At 42.0% G+C, this 15,881-nt stretch overlaps 1 protein-coding gene across 12 annotated transcripts in view; it reads left to right on the plus strand.

Annotated features, from left to right (window-relative positions):
• Positions 1 to 93: 93 nt before the first annotated feature.
• ATF1 (activating transcription factor 1) overlaps positions 94 to 15,881 on the plus strand; it is a 44,102-nt gene continuing 28,314 nt past the window's right edge. For 2 of the 12 annotated variants that reach the window (XM_020784229.3, XM_072990906.2), the window contains exons 1-2: positions 133 to 272; positions 14,066 to 14,180. In XM_020784229.3, the coding sequence (XP_020639888.1) occupies positions 14,073 to 14,180 (108 nt within the window). In that variant the 5' untranslated portion in view covers positions 133 to 272; positions 14,066 to 14,072. The other 10 variants (XM_020784205.3, XM_078384406.1, XM_078384407.1 and 7 more) reach the window with 10 other exon arrangements.

Consider the following 15,881-nt stretch of genomic DNA (forward strand, 5'->3'; position numbering starts at 1 on the left):
ATGCGGTTAGTCTGGACTAGGGGGAACAGGGCGAACTCTATGGCAATAGGCGGTAGCTCACTCTAGCCCTAGCCCTCCGCCACACTCTATAGCCGCAGCCCTCACACCCGAGAGAGAGTTGTGCGTGTGAGTATCCCTGGCAGGGCCTAGCCTGACAATGCTGGCAGTGCCGGCGGCTCCGGTTTCCTGAGGCATTAGGGCGGCGCCACCATCTCTTTCGGCTCTCCCTGGGCGCGACGCGAGGCCGAGGAGAAGCCTGCGGTGCCTCTGAGGTAAAAGCGGGCGCGACTGCCAGCGACTCAATCACAGGGCGCGCGAGGCGAAGCGGAGCGGACGCGACCGAATCAACGAGCGCGAGCGGGGAGAGGAAGGGCGAGCGCGAGAGTCGGGAAGCTGGGGGGGGGGGGAAGAGACAAACCTCCAGGAGGGAAAGTCTGGCGGCGTTGGAGGCGAAAGCAGCGGCTCTCTCGTCCCCTCGCCCAGTCACGCGCGCACATACACACACGGTCCCCCCCTCCGCGCCCCCAGGCGTGACTGAGCCCTCCCGCCCCCCGCGGCGCGTGCTGGTGGGAAAAGGGCTCGAGGAGCCTCTGGTGTGGTCCGTTGAGGCGATCACACACACACACACACCCGCCGCCCGAGCAGCAGCGCTCGCTCCACCAGCTCTTCGTGTTTTTCCCCCCCAGCTGTTGCACAAGCGCCTCTTGACATCCTTCCGCTTTGCCAGCCTCTGGAAGCCTCTCTCTCCCCCCCCCCCCCCGGTTCGCCCTGGAACCGTCCGTGGGAGCCCTTTCGGTCTTTTTCCCTCAAGGGGAGTGACAGGGGTGGGGAGGGGGAATTCCCGGTCTCTTCCGCTGTCAAGGCGAAGCTCTCCCAAGAAGAGGCGCCCAAAAAGCCAGAGGACGTCAAATAATCTTTTTGGCCTCTGGAAGCGGGCCTTTTTTTTGAACCGTCCCTCGGGCAGGGGCGTGTGACGCATACGGGTTGCTGGCTCGAAAGTTCTCCGTGACTTTGCAACACTTCGAGGGGTTGAGAGTAAAGATTTTGCCCCCCCCCTTCTCTCAGGCTTTAACATTGCGGATTTTCTTTTCGTACGCTTATGTAAACTTTTTTTTTTTTTTTTTTGAATGAAAGGAAACCTGTCGCATGCGGACTCTCCTGGCCTTTTCAATGGCAGGTGGGACGTTTTTCATTCTCCCAGGTTTTAATCTTTAACCTGTGCTGGAATTAGAGGTTTATTTAATTGGTAATCATGTTAGCATGTTGCACCCTGACAGAAATAACAAAAAGTCTCGTGGCATCTTAAGGATTACTAAATTTTTCATAGAATAAGTCATCATTGTAATGAAATGTACTTAAACAAAACGAAAAAGGAGTCATGCTGGCAAACTCATATTTTACAGTGGATGTCATATAAGTATCCTTGATTGATGACGAAAATAGTTGGGCTTAAGCTTAATGTTTTTTTCTGTTCAAGGTAAACTAAATATAGATGAGATGCCCTTTCTGTCATAGGTGAGAAGAAGATAGATTGGGATCTCCTCATATTGTTTGCAGTAATTCAGCAAGGTTTCTGACCAATGATTTTAACAATAGTGGCAAGAAAAAGCCTTTTTTCCTGGTTGCATGGGGCTGCTAACATCAGAGTAGATTTGTATGAGAAAGTTTTTGCTTGTGATTCCACTTTTGAGTAGTGAAAATTCCTGGGTGAGCATGCGTTCAAAGGTCCTTTGTTCAAAAATCATTTGTGCAGCTTCTTGAACCACTATTTTGCACTTGATTTCAGTTGGTGGACTTCAGGAACCTGGTGAAAAACAGAGTAGATCCTGTAAGTCTAAAGTCTGTATGTCTCAATTTTATGCTCTAGTTACTCCGTCTATCCCAGAATTCCATCTTTTGAGTCCAGTTATATCTGCCAAGTATGGAGTAGATAGGTGGCTGGATAGTACTTAGGTATCGCACTGCTGAGCCAGAAGGTGGGATTTTGATTCCCCACTGTGCCTCCTGGGAGTAGAGCCACTCTGTGTGGCCTTGAACAAGCTGGACAGACCTAGGATATCCCCAGAATAAGAGAATGGTAAAACTCTTCAAGTAATTTCTACCTTGAAAACCTTGAAAAGTTGGTCAGAATTTACTTGAAGGCGCATATTATTATTATTATTATTATTATTATTATTATTATTATTATTATTATTATTATTATTATTATTATTATTATTATTATTATTATTATTAAAAACACCAGGGACAGTCAAAATTATAAGAACATTGACTGGTATTATATAACAGATACAAGTTTTAACCAAAAACCCAAGTATCTGTTAAATGTTCGTGCAGTATGTATGCTGTTTCTGATATTGCTGTTTTTTGTAGCTCTGATGGTGTGATTTCTAAGATCTGCAACTGCTTATAGTACTGTGTGAAATACTACTACTACTACTACTACTACTACTACTACTTATTATTATTATTACTATTACTATTATTATTATTATTATTATTATTATTATTATTATTATTATTATTATTATTGAGTAGATAGAGTTGATACATAATTTTAAAAGGTCACATGAGCTGTAGTGTTCTGAAAGAAAAGGTTATTTTCAGAAGGTTCTTTAGTATATCCTCTAGGAAATTGGTTAATATCAACTCTGACTACTTTTAAAAGCAGTGTTAGCTTTGTTATACTCGTAATGCCTTGGAGGCGCATTGACTGTATTTGCTCATTTTCATCATTTGATTTTCTTACTTTTCTCAGTCTTCCTCCTCAGTGAAATTTACACTGTAAATTCTTTGGAGCAAGGATAATCCCTTTTGCTTATGCTGTTCTGTAAAGTGCTGTGTACATTAATTACGCAAATTAAATAATTATATTGCCACACTTGCGTGCTTATTAAGTAATTTACAAACAAGAAAATATATCCGCATCCAAACTGGTTTATGGTCTCCAAGAACTGTGTTTTAAAAACACAAAAAGAATAGCGAAGCTGGGGGAGCATGAAACTGAAGCCTAAAATAGTTAAACTGATGAAAATCAAAAGAGAAATAAATATTGAGGGAAAAGCCAAGGAAGAGAGCTATATTTTGAGCATTTCTTAAAGGGTGGGGTGGGGTGCCTGAAAGGTTTATGAAGAGCATCTCATACACAAAGAGAATATGAAAAAGACAAAAATGTTTAACTTGAACCACAGGTCCTGGGGTGTTATTAGATAAACTAGTTTTGAGATTAAATAATTTAGTTTGATTCATTAGAAACTGGAAATATTGGAAGTGTTTGCTATGGTGGACCAAATGGAGTTCTCAATGATACCTTTCTAAATGGGGATAAGACTTTTACTACTCCCTTTCTGATTGGATGGAGATCTTCCATAAAATGGTCCTTGACATTTAGTAGGTTTTTGGAGGCATTTGTTTTATCAAGTGGTTATATGTATACCAAGAGGAATTGACTCATGGGAACAGCTGACTTCATGGCTTGATTAAAGTGGAAGGTTAAAACTGTGCTGTTGAAGAGATGAGTGTTTGCGTGACTCATCTTGTTTAGATGAGGAAGGCTGAAGAAGAGGAATGCCATGCAGGTGGTGCAGTTTACCAGTTGGGTGCTCCTCCTTATGTAGTAGCAGCACAGGGCAAGCACTGCCAAATTAAAAGGCTGAAACAAAGCTTTGAGATGGAAAGGGGGGAAATGGAAAGGAAACATTGAATGATGATAAAAATAAAGAATCAAGGATCAGACAAATATTTTTGGTGAAAAAAGCAAAGGAGTTAACATCAGTATTAAACAGAGAACAAATGAAATAATGAAAAAAAGAAGATATAACACTTCCTTTGTACTAATACCTTTTTGTCAGACAAAAGTAATATTTTGATTCTTCCCTTTTAAGACAGTAATCTCAGATTGTGTTTAGAGTGCTGTTTCCACTATACATGCCTCTGTCTAATAGATGTTCAACATGGTTAAAACAGTGCTTAACATAGATATTCTTTAGACCAGGGCTGTAGAAACATTTTAGATTTCCAGACATCAGCATGTGCCTGAAATTTTTACAGCCCACTAAGTGGACTGTGGATATCAGTCAACAGTTGGTTCATTCTTCTGCAAACTATTGTGTCTTCTCAAAGTTCTATAGAAAGGGCCTGGTACACTTTTTTTAAATTTAGGAGTGTCAGCTTCTTTGATGAATGGGAACTACAAAACTGCTTTGAATGATAATCTATTTCCAACTTTATCAATGCCTTGAAAACTTTGGCTGGAGAAACCTATTTGTTTTATGATAGCGGCCGAAAACTGAAGTGTGCATAGTTTTTTTCAAATTACTGCAGAATTCTCTCAGTCTCTGAAGTGGTTGATAGGATTTTTTTCTCTCTACTAGCTTATAGTTTCTCCAGAATGGGAAAGAACTGATAGCTATAAGTACTGTATTAGTAGAATCGCCTTATACATAAACAGTAGTAACACTTGAATAAAGTTATAATAATAATAACTTTATAACAAAGTAAGAATAGCTATCACATTGCTAGGATAATGCAATGCCTGAGCTACAATTCAGAAAGTCATAACATTCCCCTGCTAACTTACTTTATCCAGGCCACTTTCTCTCACCTTCCACTGCCCACCCCCAATACTGACCAGCTTGCTGTGTTGACGTAAGGTTTACAAAACTATAGGCCAAAATTATTTTGCTTAATGTAGGAAACAGCACACATTTAGGCCCAGTGACTAAATGGAAGTTTAATGAGTCAGTTCTTCCATAAATTCCATTGATTCAAATAAGCTTAGTCTAGCTGCAGTTTTTTTGACCAAACTCCGGGAGGCAGTGGAAGACAGGAGGGCCTTGCGTGCTCTGGTCCATGGGGTCACGAAGAGTCGGACACAACAACTAAACAACAACAGAGCTGCAATTTACTATGCTGAAGTAAGTCACAGTTAGAGTAGGCCCAATTAAATCAATGGAATGTACAGATAAATTGGCTTGCCAAATCCCCATTGATTCAGTGGGCCAGTCAACGTCAATCCTGGGGAAAATTCTGGAGCACATTGTGAAGTTAGTGTGCAAGCAGCTTGAAAACAATTATAACTAGAAGCCAGCACAGATTTGTCAAGAACAATCCTGCCAGACTAATCTTATTACATTTTTTAATTGGGTAACTTATCTGGAAGAAAGTGGGAATGCTGTAGATGTAATATACGGTATCTTGACTTCAGCAAAGCTTTTGACAAAGTACTCCATGATATTCTGATTAGTAAACTAACTAGGCATGTGGTGGATACACAATTGGTTATGGAATCATGCTCAGAGTGTGTTTATCAATGGTTTGCCTGTGAGGAGGTAACAATCGGGGTACCACAAGGCTCAGTCCTGACAATAGCGTAGCATGGGTTGCCAGCACCCAGGGCTGGGCAAGTATTGCAGGGCACTGGTCACGTGCCAGCTCTGACGCAATGCATGGACAGGGCAGGGCAGGGCATGGAGGCAGGGTGGGTAAAACCCCTGGGGTGTTGCCATGAAGTGGCTATGGAGCCGCTTGAAGTCAGCACTGACAGCTCAAACTCAGACTACCAGGAAAGGGAACAGGAGTGTGAGGATTGGCTGTACAAGCACGCCAAGCGGAGCAACCCACACACCCCTAAGAATTTTGCACCCAGGGCGACTACCACTGTAGCCCCCACACACACACCACTGATTTCCTAAGCCTGGTGCTCTTCAACATTTTTGTTAATGACTTGGATGAATGAGTGCTTATCAAACTTGTAGATGACACAATTGGGTGGAATAGCTAATACCCTGGAATATGGGGGGGGGGGGGCGGGGGTTGGAATTCAAAAAGTTCTTGATAGACTCAAGCACTGGGCTGAAAACAACAGAAAGAAATTTAACAGGGATAAGTGTTAAGTTCTATACATAGGGAAAAAACAAACACACAGTTACAAGATGGGGGATATTTGGCTCACTAATACTGCATGCAAGGAAGATCTTGGAATTGTTGTAAATCATGATCTGAATATGAGCCCAACAGTGCAGTTTGGCTACAAATAAGACAAATGATATTTTAGGCTGCATTAACAGAAATACAGTTGCCAAATCACATTAAGAACCAGCTCGCCTCAATTTGGCACTGGTTAGGCCACATGTTGAATGCTGTGTCCAGTTCAGACAAACTGTAACAAGCTCAGAGGAGGACAATAAGCATGATCAAGGGGACTGTAAACTAAGCCCTAAGAGGAAAGACTGAAAGAACTGGGCATGATTAGTCTTGAGAAAAGAAGTCTGAGGGGAGATATGATATCATTTTTCAATTTCTTAAAAGATTGCTATACAGAGGAGGGGTAGGATTTGTTCTTGATCATCCCAGAGTGCAGGACATGGAATAATGGATTCAAGCAATAGGAAGATTGATTTTAATTGAATAGCAGGAAAAACTTCTTAACTGTTAGAGCAGTACGAGAATGGAACCAATTACTTCAGGAGGTGGTGAGTGCTCCAGTGCTAAACACTTTTAAGAGAAATTTGACAACCACCTGGCAGATATCCTTTGATTTGGATTCCTGCCTTGAGCAGGAGTTTGGACTGGATGGCTTTATAAGATACCTTCCAGTTCCATTATTCTATAATTTTTCTGTGATTCTAATGGGATTTACAATCCTAAACAACAGGATTTTGGCCATACTACAGCTACAACTGCAAGAGTCTATTCATAAATGTTTTTATGAGAATGCCACATTATCTAAATATCAGTTCAGTGGAGGGCACTGCTGAAATAGTGTGGTGAATTGGTTATGAAAATTAGATTGGGGCTGCATATATAATAATAGCCGGAGCGTGCAGAGGCAGGTGTTGAGAAAGCTAATATAAACTTTAGGAGCATGCAGACATATTGACATTCTTAACTGTCATATACAGTGGTGCCTCGACTTACGAACTTAATTGGTTCCGGAACTCCAGTCGTAACTCGAAATGGGTGTAAGTTGAAGCACTGTTTCCCATAGGAATACACTGAAATGCAATTAATCCATTCCGACCGAAGGAAAAAAATCACCAAAAAAACACAACAACACTGTAAGACCCATCGGAAACGCGATTAATCCATTCTGGCCGAAGGGGGGGGGGGAGCAAACAAACTGTGCAAGACCCTTCGGAAATGCAGAAAAAGCAAAGCAGAAAGCAAACAAACCCTGCAAGACCCATCGGAAATGGGGGGGGGGACCTCAAAAAACAAACCAACCCTGCAAGACCCATCACAGCGTAGAAACGTAATCTCACCACCCAGCCCAAAACCATGCTGCAAAACCCATCCAGAATAGTTTTTAAAAAGTAGAAAGCGGCACTTTACCAGGCAGTCCGAAGCCTCCTCCGATCGCGCACTCTCTAACTGCTGGGGCGAAAGCAGTTTCTTCGCCACCAACGGTTAGTAATTTGAATTCCTCGCCTTTTTCCCCTGCCTTTTTCTGGTCCGGTCGCAAGTCGAAGCAAAAGTTTGCGGCTGGAGCTGGTTGGAACTCGAAATGGTCATATGTTGGGATGTTGGTAAGTCAAGGCACCACTGTATCAGGACCCTGGACAGCTAAATGTTTTAGTTCCTCAGGATAGCAGTTTGTGGCAGAGAAGGAAGATCCACAGTGTAGGCATTCCACAGCTCTTTCATCGGAAGAGTCACAGGCAGTTTCAGGCACTGACCGCATAAAGGTTGGGTTTTTTTTTGTTTTTTTGTTTTTTTTGACAACAAATCTAATTGCTTTCTACCATTCAGGTACTTTTTGCTATTTGCTATTTTTCTGTTTTATGTTACTTGTTGTAAACTGCCCAGATGGCCTTGGCTGCCAGATGGGCAGTATACAAATCAAATAAATAAATACAATTAAAATTTTGCCCCAGCCAGTGCAGTGCATTGGTATTACATGTACCCCATGTTGGCTTTCAGTGTCATGATGGTGAGAAACAGGAGTGACATTCTTTGGCCCTCCTGGCTGGTAGAACCCGGAAATTCATAGAGTGCAGGTAGTACAAGACATTACACCTTAAACTTAAAAATAAGCATTAGCTGCAGGATCGAGATTAATACATTGGAACCCTCTAACACATTGGAACCGTTATATGTAAGTCAGATAATACCACATAATTGACTCAATGCAGTTATTTAACCTGATGGATGTTAATTAATCTCAGTATCTATTTGTGTACAAATAACAGCAACATCTGTCTGCCAAGCCAAATTTATATAACATCTGTCAGAAGTCAAGTGATTTATTGTCTAATCTAGCATAAGAATAGGATGTGTCCTTTTCCTTTTTTCTAGTTAAGGAAGTAAAAAAGGAAATCTGCTTCTTGTGCAATTATGTGACGCGACACATAATCAAAAGTAAATTCCAAATAATTCAGAAGGAGGTTCTTATGTAAACAAAAAGGACTAATGCCAACATCATTAGTATTTTAATTCTGCTTTACTATTATGTCTAGTTCAAGAGTTCACTATGAAATAGATCTTTCTTTATGTTTATTACTGCACTATTTATTTATTTATTTATTTATTTATTTATTTATTTATTTATTTATTTATTTATTTATTATACTTTTATCCTGCCTTTCTCCTTAAAAATGGACCCATAGCAGCATATATCATGAAAAAGATAATCTTTTAAAACTAAAAATAGTAACTATGTAAATATTTTAAAAGAATTAAACAAATATTTTATTAAAAGTAAAATCAATACTTAAAACATTTAAAAGCAACAAGGCACAACAATCTATTTAAAAACCTCTCTCAGACAGCTAGTCACTAAGGAAAAGCCTACCTGAAGATAAAGGTGTTTGCCTGCTTTCATAAGGACAGCAACAATGGGGCCAGCCTGGCCTCCCATGGGAACGATTTTCAGAATCTGGGAGCATCAACAGAGAAGGCCCTCTCCTGTGTCTCCACTGAACATACCTATGTGGGTGGGTGGAACTGAGAGAAAGGCCTCCCCTGATGATATTAACAACCGGGCAGGTACATAAAGGGAGATGAGGTCCTTGAGACAGCTTGGATCTAAATTGTGCAGGACTTTGCAGGTTAGAACCAGCACTTTGAATTGTGCCCAGAAACTGATTGGCAGTTAATGGAGCTGCTGTAACAAGGAGATTATTTGATCCCTGTGTAACCAACCCTGGTTAACAATCCGGCTGCAACATTTTGGACCTGCTGAAGTTTCCAAACACTATCCAAAGACATCCCCATGAAGAACATATTACAGCAGTTCAGAACTTGGATCCTGATCATCTCACGGTCTGTGGTCTGGTCTCTTGTTTATACTGAAAGTGGTCCAAAATACATTCCTACGCTCTTTTTAGTAATTCTATTTTGTCATATATTTTAGAATTATATTTTCACTTAATGTTTGTTGAAGGTTGCAACGATGATTTCCTGAAATGAGAGGTGGATATTTTGAACCTTCAAATGTTGTTGCACTATTAAGCTCCCATCATCTCCCATTGTACCTTTTGTAGTGCTGGCTGGGGGTAATTGGAATCTGGAGAACATTGTTCCAGATCATGGCCAATGCAGACTCTTGGTGAGATGAAGGGACAAGGAGGAGAAGGAGGAGGTGGTGGTTAACCCCATTTTTAAAAAGTGAGTAAATAAAAACCAAATGTAGTTTCCTGACTAGAGACGGGCACAAAACTTGGTTCAGAGGTGCATGCCAGTTTGTAAGGGCGTCACCACAGATGCTGTGCATTCCCCTCCCCCACCTCCCCAGCAGGATCCCTCACTCCCCAGCTTCCCTGCCCCACTTCCTTGGCTGATCACCCAATCAGACCACGATGCAGGGCAGGCAAGCCTGTGCTCCTTCTGGGGACTGGCTGAACAGCAGAAGAGAACAAGGAGAGGAGCATGCACTGCCTGGTAAGTAGCACATTGACCAGGGAGGTGGGAGAAGGTAACATGTGGCACCTGGGGTGCTGTGTGCTTACGGATCGCGCAAACCTACCAACCAAGGTTTATGCCCATCTCTATTTCTGACCCTTTTACCCCCCCAGCCCTCAAGTAGGAAATATGTTTCTGCTTACTTTAATTTGTGTATGAGAGTTATGGGATGGCTTTCATAAAGACCCCCTCACTTTTGATGATCTCATACAAGAGCATACTTCGGAGGCTAAATAAGGAAAATAATATGGGTGGAACTTGCAACAAAATGTTGCAGTATGGGTGTTCCTGTGAAGATTCTCAGCCATCCAGGTGAAGTTATCTGGAAGTCGAGTCATGGCAACTGGACTTCTTTCTTATTAGGTTGAAATGTTTTGCTACTCATCCAAGACTGAAGAAGCTACTTGAATGAGTAGCAAAGCGTTTTAGCCTAATAAGAAATAAGTCCAGTTGCCATGACTGAACTTTCAGATATGGGTATTCTTGTTCAATGAACCTTAATGCCATTCCATGCCTCATTTCAAGATATGCTGTTCCATTTCCTATCCCCAGAAGGATACAGGGGCCATAGAGTATTCTTGGCCCAGACTGGGCTTTTGGAACACCCTTAGTTTAAGGGACGTGGTGGCGCTGCGGGTTAAACCACAGAAGCCTCTGTGCTGCAAGGTCAGAAGATCAAGCAGTCGTAAGATCGAATCCACACGACAGAGTGAGCTCCTGTCTCTTGTCCCAGCTGCAGCTGACCTAGCAGTTTGAAAGCATGTAAATGCGAGTAGATAAATAGGTACCACCTCGGTGGGAAGGTAAACGGCGTTCCGTGTCTAGTCATGCTGGCCACGTGACCACGGAAACTGTCTTCGGATAAAAACGCTTGCTCTATGGTTTGGAAACGGAGATGAGCACCGCGCCCCAGAGTTGGACACGACTGGACTAAATGTCAAGGGCAACCTTTGCCTTTACCTAGTTTCCCCATTGCCAGAAAAATGTTTCTTATATTACTGAATACTTTGGGATTCTCCTGAGCATGTTAATGGTTCCCTCTTGTGACTCATTTGGGCTAACTAGCTAACCCAGCACCAGTGTTTACTGGTAGATTTTACAATTGGTTTTCATTTTAAAATATATATGAACATTTATCCTATACAGTCGTGCCCCGCTTTACAATTACCCCGCATTTATGACGACGTTTTTGCGATCGCTTTTGCGATTGTGGCGATCTCCTCTGAAGCCCCTATTCCCTCAGGTCTTCATGAGGTTCTTGCTCTTCTTTCTTCGCTGCCACCAGGTATTGCTGCTTCAATACGATTTAATCAAGGAGACAAGTGTGCTTTTAAAACGTAACTCATTTATTAGATCAGGGAAGTTAACATCTGATTAATATTCAATAAGTAAATCACCGGTTGCTAATCACTTGTATTTGTATCAGTTCTACTTTGACTTTAAATCTCTAATAACTCTCTGTACCATTCAGTATTCTTACAGAACTCTAACCCACTCTAAGTTCACTTTTAAGTTTCACACTGTCTCTCACTCACAGAATCTCTCTTCATACTCCATACACCAGCCTTTATATCCAGCCCCCTTCCCGCTTGGTTCCACCTTCCGTCCTCTCATTGGCTTCTTCTCCACTGTTCAGCTATGACGGACAGGTGAGGGCAGGGTTGTTCGCTACAGTGATCGCAAAACGATGGTCTAAATAGGGTTTTTTCGCTTTGCAATGATCGGTTCCCTGCTTTGGGAACCGATTCTTCGCAAAACGATGTTTTTTTAACAGCTGATCGGTGGCTTCAAAATGGCCGCTGGGTAATTAAAAAGGCTCCCTGCTGTGTTTAGGGACGGCTTCCTCACTATACAGGCACCGAAAATGGCCGCCGTATGGAGGATCTTCGCTGGACGGTGACTTTTTAGCCCATTGGAACGCATTGAATGGTTTTCAATGTGTTTCAATTGGCTTTTTATTTTCGCTTTACAATGTTTTTGCTTAATAGTGATTTTCCTGGAACGGATTATCGCCGTTAAGCGAGGCACCACCATATTGGGAATATGTTACCTTAGATTGTGGGGGAGCTGGCTGAAAAATAGGTTACCACTGAAGACAAGTTATTATGTGTTGCGAAGTGACTTATGACTTAAATGACTCTAAATAAGGGTTTGTGCGATGTCCAAGAAATGGTTTACCATCGCCATCCCCTGAATGAGTTTCAGTGGGCGAGGAGGGATTTAAATCTGGATCTGCTGAATGTTAATCTTTCACTTTTATCCACGATACCATGCTGGCTGTCTTAAGACAGGAGTCTTCTGTTAATAGTGTTTTTCTTCATATGTGAAATTTACTTAATTATTTGGTTTTAGAACATTTGAATTTGCAGCCTGCCTATATGCAAGTGAATATGAAGCTTCTAGGTGCAGCTGACTGTAGAAATTGTTCTTTCTGTGTCCCCCCCCCCCCCTTTTGTGTTGTTCTTCATCTCTCCTCCCTTTTGAGCCATTCTGTTCCATTCTCCCATCCAGTTACCAGGTTTCTTGCTCCCTCTTGGGCTCTAAATATTCTGTGCCACTGAGTACTTCTGGGTTTAGATTCAACCACCATCCCTTGGGGGTTTTAAAGAAAGGGTTTCTTGGATTTCTGCAAACCTTGGCATTCTTCTAGTGATGCCTCCCTCTTTTGCATAGGTCCTGCCACTTTGACTTTACAACAGTGGGCACCTTTCCCACTGAAATTTGGAAACAATGTATGATGAACTGCTGGCTAGCTGAGTGGCTTAGGTCCCTGGCTGCAAAGCCGAAGTTTGGGAATTCAGTTCCCACTGTGCCTCCTTGAGAGGGACTGGACTCGATGATCCATACACTTTCAGTTCTGCACTTACTTCAAAGGAGGTTGTTGTTGTTATTATTATTATAATATAATGATTCTACTAATGGAGGAAATACTGTAGTCTAGCACATGGTTCATGGTCATTGTGCGTGTGCAAACCAAATATTGTGACACCAGTTCCATAATTTATCTGATTAAGAATGGAAGGTCTGAAGCAGCTCTTCAGTCTATTTCATTGTGGTGACTTTTATACTTCAGGTTTCAGGACTGAGCCCCAGTGGTTGATCTCATCAGGGAAAAATCAGTGACTCATATTTCCATTGAGAGAAATATAATTTGCAGTTTCTCAGCAACGGCCCACACAACTGTTTCAAGTGTTGTGTAACAGCATGTTCAGAACTAACAGATCATCTTTGAATGCCTTGGGGTTATTTTTATTGGAGCTCTTTGTGTGCAGACAAGTGGTGGTATTGACTGTGAAATGCTGATTTGTTCTGTAGGTGTAATACCACACATGACGGTTACATATAGCGGAAGTTCTGAAACAAACTAGAAGACAAGGAACTCAAGTTTCTTCCCTCGTCGAAGCAGATAAAACCAGGGAAGGCAGAGACAGCAGGAAAAACCCATCCTGTTGAATTACTCCCAAGGGGGAAGCAAGAGGCTTCTACTATGTGTGCATTCTGGTTCTCCTGCTTCAGGATTTTTGTTGTTTTAGCAGGAAGAAATATTTCTTTTCCTGTTTCACACATGCCTTAATGCACTTTTTGTGCACTTTATTTCAAATGGCTCTAAAAAAGTCACATGGTGGCCCTCTCCAAGAAACAGATCCCCCTTTCCCATGTGTGTCATCCTTGCCCCCCCCCCGGTTCTCCTAGAAACACACATGTGGCTTCCTGGCTTACATGGCCTTACTAGTGCTGTGCTGCAAAGTGCTTGCACAATTTGGGATAGGTAGAGTAGAATTTATGCATAGACAGAGATAGTTATGAAAATGTGAATAATTGGGAGTAATGTGTTTAATCATTACAGTACTCCATAAAATTAGAGCTGGTCACTTAAAGAGGTATACAACCAGGTTCCAGATTCAGACCAAGAACTTGGAAACATTATTTTTGGGGACTATAGCTTCTTATTTCAGCATCTCTCAAGCATGCCTAATTATTTCTGGACTGCAAGTATTGACAGCTCCAAATATAATATTCTCTTCACAACTGGCTGTTAAACATGGCTGGGAAGTGCTGGAAAGCAAGACAGTGCTATGTTGTAAGAATCTCCTGTGTACCTTAAAACAAAGTCAGTTTTTCTATAATACTAAATTGTGCACTTCATATTTTTGTTTTTCTACAGGCTGATTATGGAAGAAGTACACAAAAACAGCAGCAGCAATTCTACATCCCCTCAAGCAGCGTCTTTACAAGGTACCACTCTACAGGCAGCTCAGCTTTCTCGTGTTTCTCAACAGGTAAAGCAAGCTATGTAAGGTTAGGTCTCCTGAGGATTTTTTTAAAGCACATTAATTGCAATTGTCCTGTGCAATCTGGTGTAGTTTCATTAAATATGTGTGAATGCAAAATTTCAGAGACCTACTTAGTCAGTGTTTTTCCTCAATAAATTTGAAAATACATTCAAATATGCTAGGTATTTGGCCTGTCCCGTAATATCTAAACACTCCTCCTCCATTGGTTTTGGATCCTTATAAGTGTTGACCAACTCATTCATGAAAATAGAAGGGTCTGATTATATGGAGTACTTCTGAAAAGCTGTCTTCTAACCAGAGACCTCTGATATATCTCCTGAATCTTTATAAAAGTGGTTGATCTGCTTTTTTGTTCAGATTTTTTTCCTTCCAAAAGTCTGTAGTACTAAAAAGAAGACAGGAGCAAAACAGGGAGTGTCTTCTGATCAAGCCCTGATGTAGCAAACGCTATTCTTCTTCTTCGTGGTCTCTGTGAATGCACACTAACGGGTTTCATCTGTGCCTTTGCAGAGGTCTCCGGAATATTCCAAAGCTTTATGCTATGTTCGTGAAGGACCACCGCCCTAGCCCACGAGGTCCGCCCACCCTCACAGTTACTTCAGTTCCTTTTTACCACCTCCGTATGAGGTCTCGAGCTGCTGCGTTTGTTAGATATTTCTATTAAAAAGCAATAATAGGACCATTTTTCTTCAACTTTTGAATTCTAATCAACGTTTACCATAACATAGTTAGATAAGTACATTATTTGGACTTTTCCCCTTTTCTCCCACCATTTATGGCACGCCTCCCCCCCTTCAAAAAGTTCATGTCGTGCTCTAATAAAATTCCCCTTACAGATGGCCACAATATCTGCCTGTTCTGTTTGGGGGAAGCCCACCAAACATCATCTTGCCAATTTTGTAAAAACCTTACAAAACAAGCAATAAATTAAGACAACAAAGTCTCAAGTCTTTTATCTTAGAGAAATCTTTTTAAACCTCAGACAGTGGATACGCCTCATACAGCGCAACCCCCCCCCAGACAATCTCCAGTTCTATCAACAGTCTCTTCATCCGCCAAATCATCTGCTGAAATTACCCAAAAATCAAAATCGAAACCACTGAATTCGGAGATGTCAGCACTGATATCGAAGTCCCCTTCCATATCAGACACCTCTAAAACTAAGAAACAAAAGAAAGCAGCTGATACCCTTCTGCAAAAACCACCCTCACCCACAGTGACGATTGAGTCTCCAGAGGACATTCTGATACCACCATCAGGTCAACTTGAGTCACCTATCCTCGCTGTCTCTCCAACACCTCTGGTTCATACCACGGACATTACAGTGATCCCAACTTCACCGCACTCCAGCTCTATATCGACAGTGTGATCAGTGTTGGCTTATGAATCCGACCAGTGTGATCAGGCACCCAGCGTTTCTCCTCCCTGCAAGAGGTCAAGGAAAGAACATCAAACTTCTCATCATCAATACCATGGTGCCGATACCATGAGACCCGTTACTCCACCTGGGTCCTTCACGCCCCGAGAGCAGTACAGAAGACATAGGCGATCCCAGAGCGTCAGGCTATATGAGCCTCCTCAATACAATGACCCATCCCGTGAAAGCTCTCGTTATGGAGCATATTTGAACCCTTCTGCTGAGCTTGAACTCCATCCAGGAAGGCGACATCGACATTACTGATTCCC

The sequence above is a fragment of the Pogona vitticeps genome, chromosome 2 (assembly GCF_051106095.1).
Source record: "Pogona vitticeps strain Pit_001003342236 chromosome 2, PviZW2.1, whole genome shotgun sequence".
Lineage (NCBI taxonomy): Eukaryota > Metazoa > Chordata > Lepidosauria > Squamata > Agamidae > Pogona > Pogona vitticeps.